Below are 12394 nucleotides of genomic sequence, written 5' to 3'. Positions count from 1 at the left end.
CAGAACTCCTCAAACAAATGTTCATTTTCTTGGTACTCACTTTTGTACAACGCTGAGTAGAACTCCACAGCTCTGTTCCGGATCTGGCCTGGCTCAGTGAGTTCCTGCCCCGTGTCCGACAGTAGTGAGTGGATCTGCTTCCTCTGCCCGTGTCTCTTCTCTAAGCCGAAGAAGAAGCCAGAGGGAGCATCCATCTCCGTGATGTTCTGGATTCTGGACCGGACCAGCGCACCTTGTACCTTTTTGTCCAACAGGTTGGCTAACGCCATCTTTTTGGTTTTGAGGATTTCAATATATCCTCGATTTCCTGTGGATTCACTAAGACGTTGCAGTTCCACGATGTCAGACTCCAGATCACTGATAGATCTGGTGATGTCTCGTGTGACATTGAGCGTGTGCTGCTGACATAACTGCTTAATTTGTATTTTACCATGGTCCCACCACTGTCTCAGGCTAGTGAACTCACGCTTTCTCTCTCTAAAACCAGACCATAAATAAACAAGAGCATCTTTAAAATTACGATCAACTGCTAAAACTGAATTAAAATGCCAGTAGGCACTTCTGTGTAGGACATCCCTGATAAAAACACTACATAAAACCAAAGAGTGATCAGAAAAAACAACAGGTACAATACAACAAGTTTTAAAAACATTAAAGTGTTGTTTAAAACAATAAAATCGGTCAAGGCGGGCCACAGAGATTCTATTGTCTCTACAGTGGGACCATGTATATTGTCTGGAGCTTGTGTGCATCCTCCTCCATACATCCACCAGGCCATGGGAGTGTACCAGCTGCTGCAAAGCATGCTGGGAAACTGAATGAGGCTCTGCATGGTTGCGATCTAGAAGCTCATTCTCTGTACAATTAAAATCCCCACCTAAAAACACATAATCCGATGAATTAAAATCTTTAAATTTATCATTAACTTTTTCAAAAAAGCGTTTTCTCTCTGCACCGTTGTTAGGAGCATAAATATTGATAAAAACAATGTTAAAATGCTCAAAGCCAGCTCTCATTAAAAGGCACCTCCCCTGGATGACATGCTCCACCTCCACAGACAGCGGGTTAAAAGCATTCGAGAGGAGGAAGCCCACTCCTGCACTCGCTGAGGTGTTGTGGCTTAAAACAATTTTACCTTCCCATTCTCTGATCCAGTCAGTCTCATTATTTTCATCACTGTGTGTCTCCTGAATAAATAAAACGTCAACCTTCTTTAATTTGGCAGTCTCATATAAAACACACGTTTCTTTGCATCTCTGGCCCCGTTAAGGTTCAAACTCCCAACTCTAAAAGTATCCATAGAGATTGAAAGATTAAAACCTATACTAAGAACAACAAAATATGTTAATAAAACACAAATGTTTGTCCTAATCATGCTCAGTTCCATAGTGATTTGCTAACTTCAACCAATTTCTTCTGTAGTCTGTATTTCTCTGGACTTCCTATTTCTCCTGATTTGATGTGGAGTCTGGCTGAAGTACAAAACTGTTGTTTGTTAGGAAAAAACTTCTCAAGTTTAACCTTTTTCAGTCCTTTTGTTTTTCTAAGGTATGTCTTGATCATTTTTGCAGAATATAAACTGTTGTCTGAGGTGGCTGGTGTCTCACTGTCAGAGAACCAGCCATCACTGTCAGTGCTTTCTGCTTTGGCTGATAGTCTTGTACGCCTGGCTGTTTTTGCTTCAACCTCCATGTTCTTTTTCTTAAGCTGCCTTTTTCCTGCTTGTTTTGTTTCTTCACCCTCGTCCATCATTTCATCACTTTCATTTTCCTTTCCCCCAAGTGTTTCTCCTATTTCACTCATTTTCTGTTCCTGAGATCCTGCTGCCTCAACTGACTCACCTGTCTGTTCCCCACACTCCTCTTCCTGCTCTCCACATGCTCCTCCCTGTTCTACCTGCATTTCTGCACTTCTTTCCCCTGATTTTTTCTCACCCTTTTCCTCTGTCACCTCCCTCCCTTCACCTGTCACCTCACCTCCTTCACCTGTCACCTGCCTTCCCTCACCTGTCCCCTCACCCCCTTCACCTGTCAACACCTCCTCTTCATCTATCACCTCACCTTCCTCTCTTCCCTCCTCACTCCCCACACCACCATCACCTGTGTTCCCCTCTCCTTCACCGTTCACCTCAGACGCCTGGGAGTCACCGACCGTAGGTGACGTCACAGCACTGACTGCAGCTCTCTCGCTTGCATCTGAAACATTGGCACACGGCCCGGACCGATCCGCGGCGAGATCGGTAGCACCAGGTCCGGGCTTTTCCACAGTAGCTCGCCGATGCGCGGCCCCGGGCTCCGCAGCGGCGCACCGCCGCTCTGCCGAGCCGGATGGCGCCGGACCAGGCGCGGTCGGCCCGCACGGAGCCGGCGCGGTCGGCCCGCACGGAGCCGGCGCGGTCGGCCCGCACGGACCAGGCGCGGTCGGCCCGCACGGACCAGGCGCGGTCGGCCCGCACGGAGCCGGCGCGGCCGGCCCGCACGGAGCCGGCGCGGCTCGGTTAGGGCAGGCTTTAATAAGATGCCCTTCTTCACCACAGTTAAAGCAAGTCATGTTTGAGGATGACGCATACAACACATATTCGAAATCATCCACTTTGACACGAAATCTATAATTAAACTCCTCATTACGATTATTCAAAATCATAAAGAGTTGTCTTCTGTGAGACACAACATGCTTCAGCAAGGCTGATTTACACCCTGAAGACATCTTTTTAACTGCTGACACAACTTTACCATGTCGAGACAATTCTTTTGTTAGAAAATCATCACTAATGAATGGAGGGACATTTGACAGAATGATTTTAGTCGCCGGTTGTGATAGCGGTAGAACCTGCACAAACAAACCATTCACCGTGATCCCAGTCTCAACCAACCTGTTTGCCTGCTCCACTTTTTCAACAAACAAAACAATAGCGCTGTTCATCCGAGCGGCTGACTTCACGTGTTTATGCCCGATCACTTCCCCTACGGCCAGGGCGACCTCCTCCACACTACACGGGAAGCTGCCACCGACCTTCACCCCGTGCTCTCTGGTGAGCCTGGTGAAACCATCACGGTCCGCCATGGCGTCAGAGACGCCAACCGGCCAGACAAAGATCTGGCCGGTACACACACGCTAAACAATAAAAAACTAACCAACAACAACAAAAAAAAACCTACAATAATCAACTATGTCAAATTATACATACACAAAAAATAAAAATAAAATAAAACGAGTATAAAGCTGAAAAAAACGCTCAAAACGCGCTCTGCTCTCCCTTCTCACTCCTCTCCGAAGAAGAAGAAGAAGAAGAAGAAGAAGAAGAAGCATACAGATCTAGTGTAAAACAGTGGATGGCACAGAAACTCCTAACTGTGCTGGAAAACTGGGACAGGTTTAGATTACTTTACCTCTTCATCTCCAGACCGCGTTTGTTTGTTCTAACTGGTTTACAGGTGTACGTTCAAAAGAAGACAAGCATTTGAGCTGACACAACGTGTCTAAGCCAATCTTTTGTGGAACCATTTTCCAAAGAACGTAGGCCGAGTGATTCATTTGTACATTCATCAAACACGTACACACACACACACACACAACACTTACACACTTGTGTTGTGTTGTTTGAAAATCAGTCAACCAGCCTCATTGCTGCGAGATCACACCAAAAAAAAAAAAAAAAAAAAAATCTAGGACTGTAGATGTGTACAGGAAAATCTGGTGAATCTGATGAAATATTGATGGGCTGGAGAAAGTCTATAAAAATAGATTCAGTGTTGAAACAGATTTGGGTGGTGAGACGATGGAGGGAAGGAGCATCGGCCATGGAAACGTTAGCAGGAATGCTTACAACATGGGAAAATGGGTCTAACTACAGAATTGGTTACAAGATTGGGAAGGTGACCTAAATACAGAATTGCTTACAGCATGGATAAAGGGATTTAAATACAGGATTGAATAAGGCATGGAGAGGGATGTTTAAATATCTTTGGGATTTGTCCTGCTTGTCTCTTGACTCTTTTCTGTCCACTGTGGCCGGATGGGCCGCAAGAGTGAGTCATCCTCGATGAATGTCCTGACAACATGAATTTCACTAAATCATTTTGTTGAATAGCTGAATAGAAACAAAAAGAGACATGCATAGTAAAGGGTACTTATTTGTACCCGTTACTGCTGATAACTGTAGAAATGTCACTCTTCACAGTCCCTAAACATAAATATTAGATGCCTACGCGCTAGTATAACCTCCATGATTTTGCTTTGTTTGTAAAAAAAAAAAATTGCATTATTTTTGCAAGCTGTTGCTTTTAAATTGCTACCAGCGTAGACATCAAAGTTGTTCACTGATGCCATTTTTAATGAGTTCCTATGGAACAAATGCAGGTGCATTTTTTAAAAAAGACATTGAACAACATTAGTAATCTGTAATACACTTAAATTAATGTGGAAGTCAAATGGTAAAGCCACCAAAATCCTGATGTTTGCATATAATTGAAAAAATACCCATCTTAAGATGTTACCCATGTTAACACAGATTATCCCATTTGATTCCAATTCTAATCAGCTTATTTGAAGAATTTTCTTCTTTCAATAATAATTTTCTTGATACTAGTGGGCAGAACTTGAAAAAGATCTTAAAACAGGAGAAACAACATTGTTAACAAATGGGTTTATGTCATTCCACTGGCATATTTTTTTTCCCTTTTAATAAAAACATGCATTTGGTGATACTGAGCTCAGTTATATTTACAGTATACAACTACTCCTTGGCCAACAGTCAGTCATACATTAAAAATATAGTTTATGTAATGGATGTGACAAACTACAGGAGAAAACAGGATACTCATGTGCCGTACCATTGGTCGTGGTCAGCGTCACAGTTGCAGTAGTGTTTTGGATCCAGACAGGTGTCCTGCAGGCCACAGGCACACTGATGGCTGCCTGGCAGCGCCCCGCCCCAGTAAGTCTGGACCTGGCCTGGACCTGGACCCCCGACCCACCAGCTGAACGGAGAGCCCTCTGGGACACACACACACACACACACACACACACACACACACACACACACACACACACCATTAACCACTGTGGAGCAGATTCACATTCAGCGTGTCAAGTCTAGCTGAGGTAGAAAGAACAAGGTGTTTCCAACCTTTTTGCACAGCATCTTTCACACTTCCAGGGAGCACTGACACCACAGAGCAGAGATGAGTTTCAAAACAACACGAAAGTATGAAGATGAATCACGAGAGGATAACTGGGAGCTGAATGAAGAGGTCTCTGTTAAAACAACATTTTCATCACTTCCTGGCTTATGGGGATTTTCCAAAATCTCTGTAAAGTCCTGTTTGATTTGGCTCTTCACTTTCACACAGAACAAGACAGACAGATCTTCCTTTTCCTCTTCCTCCCTGTTTCTCTCCATTTTCTTCCAACCATCGCTTGTCTCATGACATCTGTCTCTCTGCAGCCTACCTGCCAGGATTTCCACACAAACCAACACTCTTGCGTATGTCACTGCTCTTCGTTTAACCTATTGCAGCCTTGTTGGCCAGTCTTGACACTGTTACAGCCTGACAGCTAACGACAGCTCCTGTCCACACTTGATGGGCGTTATTACTACTAAGTATGGTGCAGGAAGGTTGGTTGATATGTACGTCATGGACATGTGCATGGCAGCAGGAAGATGGGGCTATCAGAAGATTAGGAAAGACTACATTTTCCCTTCACATCAGTAATCACACCCTTGGATATTTGGTCAGGCATTCATTAGGTTGTTATTCTATCCTCCTGGCAGCAGTTACATGATGTCACACATGTAAGCAGTGAGACGGAGGCTGAAGCTAAAAAAAGATGCAGTGTAGGATTACTTTAAATTGGTTGATGGCTGCATTTGATATTGATTGACTTTTTAAATGGAAAAAATAAATAACTAAATACAAATAAATATTCAGGGCAAATCTAAATAGAGTCAACTAAAAATAAATTGTATGTGTTGGAAAAAATGTCATTGACAGTTTCAATTGTTTCCCTGCAAGCTTCTCACGCTTTCATGGAACTTATCAGCGGTGCAGCATGTCTATCCCTCGGGAGATCTGTGTGTTTGTTTGGAGCGTGCTCCAATATTGCCTGATTTGTTTTTATGGAAAAAATAATTTAGGGCGACTATGCAAATAATCACTGAAAAAGAAGAAAAAAAAAAAAAAAAAACTCCAAAAACAGCGGTAATGGGGAAAGCCCCAGAAATTTCAAAATTCATTTTCTTAAAGAATTTTTGCAAAATATTACATTATTTATATGAGTTTCGATTTAACCACCAGAACAATTGTGTCCTAATTAATGTTACCTCTTCCTTTATATTTACAATCTATAGCATTAGGGCTCATGAATGACTATTTTCCACTGTGCACTAAACAATCTTGTTCTGTACATTTGTGGAAACCGATGCTGTGTGCTGCATGTATGTGGCGTCTGATGTCTGGTCACAGGTGCATGCTGTCTCTACAGTGTAGCTGCAAGCAGGTTGGAATTAGGAGGAACACAGTATCAGCAGGTGTGGTAAAAGCTGGCTTCAGTCATATCCAATCAAATCACATCTTTCCCTCCACGTTTAAAGAGTGCACTTTGTCCCACTTTGCTCTGTCAGTTTCATGATGGAGAGAAAAGTGCAAAGTGGATCTGCCACAGAAGCTTCTTCCTAGAAGAAACTGATGTCCTTGTGTGCAAGGTGCACGATCATCGAGAGCAGGTATACGACACCTTAAATAAAATCACCTGGCCAGGAGATTACACATTTAGTTACTGTGTTGCTCTGGTCCGGAGAGAACCGTTGCTCAGTGTAGGAAACGGTTCAGTGATATTAGGCGAAGAGCCAAACAGAAGTTGGCAGCAAACAGCAGAGACAGTTTGGCTACAGGAGGGGAGGCGTGGGCCTCCATCAGCCAGTCCCTGATATGAAGAGAGGACACGGCTGCCTCCACAGTCCTCACTTCTGTGTGTCATGGTGCATGCTGACAGTTTTATTTTGGATGACAATCATTCATACCATGGCCACATGTGCATATACTTAACACAACAAATGTATCTTATTTCAAAGCAAGGCCCCAAAAAACCAAACAGGTGCAGACAAATGTCAGGAATTTATATCCATGTCAAATCGATTAACATAACAGCAAAAATGGTTGGAAAGTTATGGACTTGATTGTTTCCTGCGTGCATAGCTTGGTAAAACTACGAAAACAGCACAGAACATGACTGTGCTGTAATCATTTGCCACTGACCTGGCACTAAAAATGTACTGTGCTGATTGATTATTGCTGACACATCCATCCTACTGCACTTCTCCTTGCACCTCAGCATAGTCAAGTTAATGGCGAGTCACCAAAACACCAAACAGCCACAGGCAAGAAAAAAAAAACAGCCATGCACACCTGACAAAAACCCCTCTTCATCTGCGCACAGTCTCCACTATGCTCCATCACAAACATAAGGCTTTATATATCACACTAATGTATAATCTAATTTGGAAGCGGTCTGAATGGTCAGCTGCAAACAGGTTCACAGCTGAAGTATTTTAAACTGCACGACTCATTGCTTCTTCATAGGAAAACAATGGCTCAGTCAGTGCAGAGCAATTTAACCAGACATTATGTCTGTGACTGCAGACTGAGACTGCTCTCCTACCTACAGAGTCTGTTATGTCGGTGGAAGAGTTTGCAACAGTTTGAGGACAATGATCCTAACAAACATACTAAGACAAGGCAAAGTAACTTGATGCTGTAAAGGGAATAAAGAGATCGTCAACAATTTATTAGTCAGGCGCATGTCAAACCTAATGAAACTACCTGAAGCTTAAAGATATGTAATGTAATGTGTAATCTCTAATTGCACTGTACATATGTAGTGCATGCTGGGAAAACTGGGTCCGTTCGTTGTTTGTATCAGAAGCACAGGCATGAACATATTACACACCCTAATTAAAACAATGCAACTTTCAAAATATTTCAAAGTAAGGCTTTGTACATATCTTTTGAGGTACAAAATACATACAACATGTTAATTAGGCTTCAAAACACACACACACACACACACACACACACACACACACACAATGTATTTTAATGAGAAATTTGGTGAGAAATGACAAAACCAAGTGTGTCTACAAGGAAAACTACATTGGATATCTTTTAATGAGGTACAAAGAGCATGATAATCATTTTACTGTATGTATGCAGTGGTGCCTCTCAGGTAGGCCTCTCTAAAAAGAAGCAAAGAATGTGTCTCCTCTCTCTTCCAGCACATAATGCCCAATCCACAGGGCACAAGGGCTCACTGAATGGTTTGATGAGGATGAAAATCATGAAAATCATGATGCCATGACCTTCACAGTCACCAAATCTCAACACAGCTGAACACCTCCAGGAGATTTTGGACCAACGTGTTAGACAGCGCTCCTCACCACCGTCATCAAAACACCAAATCAGGGAATATGTTTTGGAAAAATGGTGTTGCATCCCTTCGGCAGACTTTCAGAGATTTGGAGAATCTATACCAAGGAGCACTGAAGCTGTTCTGGTGGCTCGAGGTGGTCTAACACCTTACTCAGACAATTTATGTTGCTTTTTTGTCACTATAATTCAGTGGAACCTAAACAGGCATCATCAACACGCCTTACCTGGTGTGTTGAGGAGGCGGGACTTCCTGCAGTGGTAGGACAGTTCCTGTTCACAGTGATCTGATTGGCTGATGATGGCTGCCAACTGCTCCTCCTCAGAGGAGTAGTCGAAGTGAGCTGAATGCTGCTTCCCCTCAGGGGACGGTTGTACCCTGGTCAGCTCCGTGTTATTATGCTGGATCACCATCCATGTGCTGTCCTCTGGTGGAGGGAGGGAGGGAGGGAGGGAGAGAGAGAGAGAGAGAAAGAGAGAGAGAGAGAATCGTAGACAGCCAAATTACAGTGCTAGCGAGTGAGAGAGATAAAACTAGGGAGAAATGATAACCATTATTTCTAAGTAGGCAAATGTTAATAATCCAGTACCAAGTGAAAATTGAAAGATGAGACAAAGGGAGGGAGAGAGAGGTGGAGAGACAGAGGAGGAAATGTTGCTAATAGCGAACTCTTTTGGCCCTTTAGACGGAGAAATCTGGGTAAAATGAGATATGTTGAAATTTTAATGATCCCTATGGGGAAATTGGGAAGTTTAAAGGAATACTCCAGCCTGCCAGTTTACCAACAACAAAAAAAAAAGGAATTACAGACTAAAAAAACAAAACTGCACAAGAAAAACAATGCAAGTTACCACACCCTGCTTTTATACCGTTAACGAAAATAATACTCAGAATCACGGAGTCTGTTGGATAAATAAAGGACACTACACGTATCGTTACATGTGGCATGTTATGGCCATTGCTTGAAAATGTTCATTACTGAGAACACTACATTACTAACACTAATACTAACACTACATTACCCATGAATCCCATCGGCTGTTACTGGGTGAAAACTAAACCTCAAGCTGCAAAATATAATTCTGATATATTCAGTATAATATTATCTTGTATTCCAGGAAAAACAGCTCTGACAAAAACCAAAAAAAAAAACCTGCTGCTCAACTTCAACAGAATTTGAAGCCCAGCGATTGGCTGTTTTGTGACGCAATGCACAGTGCGACTTGCAAGTCACTTATCGCCTAAATTTTTTATGTACCGTGCACAGTCTTGTACCTTTGACTTTGTTTCAATGCACCTGAATTATTTTGGCACAGCTGTTACATTTTGTTGTACTGATGATTCACCTGGGACAGTTTCATGCCCATCCAGCTGTTGGAAACTGTTAAAAACAGGCTGTCATGAAACGTCGCCGTTGGGAAAATGAATTGGGATTTTTACTTCCAGAACCATGACTGCCCAAAATAGCCCCGCCCAACTTGAAACTCTATTACAGCTGTGATCCTGGAAGGGCCTAAACAGGCTCAGGGAGTCTTTGCGACATGACGTGTGTGTGTGTGTGTGTGTGTGTTACCTGTCATGTTACAGTAGATGAGCTGGGGTTTGATCGGCCCGCTGCCGTCCACATCTATATAATAATGTCCCGATGTGTTGCCTTTGTGTTTGTACGCCTCGCATGACTGCTCGTACATCGCTGAGGAGAAAACCACAATAAAGGGCAACTCAACAATAATAACCACATTAGCGCCTCAGTGGGCAGCGTTAACAACTGCAGTGGAGGGTTATAATAAAGTCTGTTTCCTTCATCACTTCATCATCACAGCGGTGTTGTAATATCATCCGGTGGCTGCGTTTATCCAAAGTGCATTTCAATATTTTGAATGTAAAGATTTCAAGTATGGTTGGCCCGGGTGGGAATTGGACCCCAAAGCCCGGCATACTCTAATTAGTGCTAGGAAGTGCTGTGCGAACAACCAAAGAGTAGTGAAAGCCAATAAGATGAACAATAAAAGAGCAATAAATCAATTAAAACAGGGTTACATAACAGCAAATATGAGACCAAAATAGGTGGAAACAAATTATATAAAAACCCTCCAGTTATGCAATGTTTGCTCTTTCAAAACACACACGCACACCTACACGATCATAACACACAGAACACACACTCTCCGCATTGCAGGGAATCAAGCTATAGAAGTCAGTGTAAGAAGAACAGGGGGGGAAGTTTCCCACGCAGCATCCACGTGCACTTGTCTAATTCTCTGCGTCAGTCAAAGGCCTTTCCCAAGACATTGCCTTGACATGGCCTGAGAGAGGTTTTGACACAAGTATCGACAATAAAATCAAACATAGCGTGTGGGAACCTCTCTTCTCTTTTTTTTTTTTTTTTTTTTTTTTTTCCAACATGGAGTCGACTAGCCTGGCTTGGCCCTGATCCAGTCCAGAAGTGATCGTGCCACTGGAGCATAGATAGATTCAATCAATACTTGGCAGTGTAATCAAAGCCACAATCTCCCTAATTTATAATTTGACTCACCTAAAATATATGCCTACAATACTTTTCTGAGGCAGTCTCTAAGTTGAAATCCATTTATCTGGAAAGAACAGTCTGCCTTAGGACTCCCTCTCCCTTTCTGTCATGCTTTGCTCCTCTATCTCCTTTCCGTCTTACTCCCTCTCTCCTCTCTCCTCTCCTCTCTCCCCTCCTCGCTCTCTATCTCTCTGCATGCCTCTCTCCGTTCCCTCTTTCTGTTTCATCTCTCTTTCTCTACCTCTGTCTCCCTTTCCACCCTGTCTCTTTCTATCTCTGTCTTTCTCTCTGATAACTGGTGACGCAGGGGAGGGAATTGAATGATTTTGCGCTTCGTTCTGAGCCTAACAAGAAGTCTTTCATTTCAGTTCAAATGTTCTGACCTACATAGCAATATTCAGAACTGCTTAGAACAAAAAAAAAAAAAAAAGAACATTTCCTACTTTAAGCTATCAAATTTCAATTTCTGCGAATCGGCACATTTATAAGCGTAGTGGTTTGCGAGCCAAAATATAGCCACTCAGTCTCAGTGGTAGAAAAACTGTTTCAGCCCACCCTGCTTTGTGGCTTTTGTGGATCTTTTTCAGCTCTGCACTGCTTGTGGAGGAGGAAGACTTAGAGGCTTTTCTCTCTGCTTCTTCCTCTTCTTCTTCTTCTTCTTCTTCTTCTTTCTAGCATCTATTAATGAAATACCCGAAAAGCTCACACTTTGAAAGTCAAAACGCTCAGTGCCCAGAAGTGATAAGAAGTCAGTGAAGTCAGAGATTGTGTGGGGTGAGGGTGACCATGTGTTGCTTCCATGGCATCTCTATTTACTTCTGTTTACTAATAAAAACAATACTTTTATCCTATCAGAATGAAACTAAATATATATGTACACTAATACACTTTCTATACACTTTCCTTTAGCTGATATTATTATTATTATCATAAGAATGCTATATCAATAAGCCTCTATATATCACCAGCTGTTTTTGATAAGAAGTGGCACCTCAAATTTGGTGGCCATTTCAACAGGTAAGTGTTTTGCATAAAGAAAATGGCCATAAAAGCTTTTTTTTTTTTGCTTTTTTTTTGCTTTTGAAAGCTCATTTTGTGCTAAAAGCTCCTTTCCCATCATTTTATTTTCAGTGCACCTGTCACAGCTGGATGAAAAATATGAATTAAGCATTTATAGTTGTTTGGATGATTCTTCTGTACATTTTATGGAACTAAAGTGGTTATGGAAGCACTGTGTTACACTGTAATATCTAAAATTGACCAATCCAGTCAAAATCATAATTTTCACCTGTGGTGCCAAGCTGTAAATCAAGCAGGTGTTCCTATAAACAAAATAATAATTTTCGTTAGAGGCTTTTTTTTTTTTTTTTTTTGGCATCAGCAGTAACCATTATGTTCATGATTGCAAACAGATTTGAGAAAAATACTGAACTATGCACA

The 12394-nt window shown here is 42.3% G+C and overlaps 1 protein-coding gene across 1 annotated transcript in view; it reads right to left on the bottom strand.

The window, feature by feature from the left end:
• The window catches only part of LOC115357998 (contactin-associated protein-like 4), a 107563-nt gene that overhangs the window by 25941 nt on the left and 69228 nt on the right, over positions 1–12394 (bottom strand). The window contains exons 12-14 of the mRNA XM_030049766.1: positions 9998–10117; positions 8651–8851; positions 4833–4995 (exon numbers count right to left, since the gene is read on the bottom strand). Coding sequence (XP_029905626.1) covers positions 4833–4995; positions 8651–8851; positions 9998–10117 — 484 coding nt within the window. The remainder of the gene's footprint in view (positions 1–4832; positions 4996–8650; positions 8852–9997; positions 10118–12394) is intronic.

This window comes from Myripristis murdjan, chromosome 4 (genome assembly GCF_902150065.1).
Source record: "Myripristis murdjan chromosome 4, fMyrMur1.1, whole genome shotgun sequence".
Taxonomy (NCBI): domain Eukaryota; kingdom Metazoa; phylum Chordata; class Actinopteri; order Holocentriformes; family Holocentridae; genus Myripristis; species Myripristis murdjan.
Note: the sequence above shows the minus strand (reverse complement) of the source record. Positions and strands in the feature narration are given on the sequence as shown.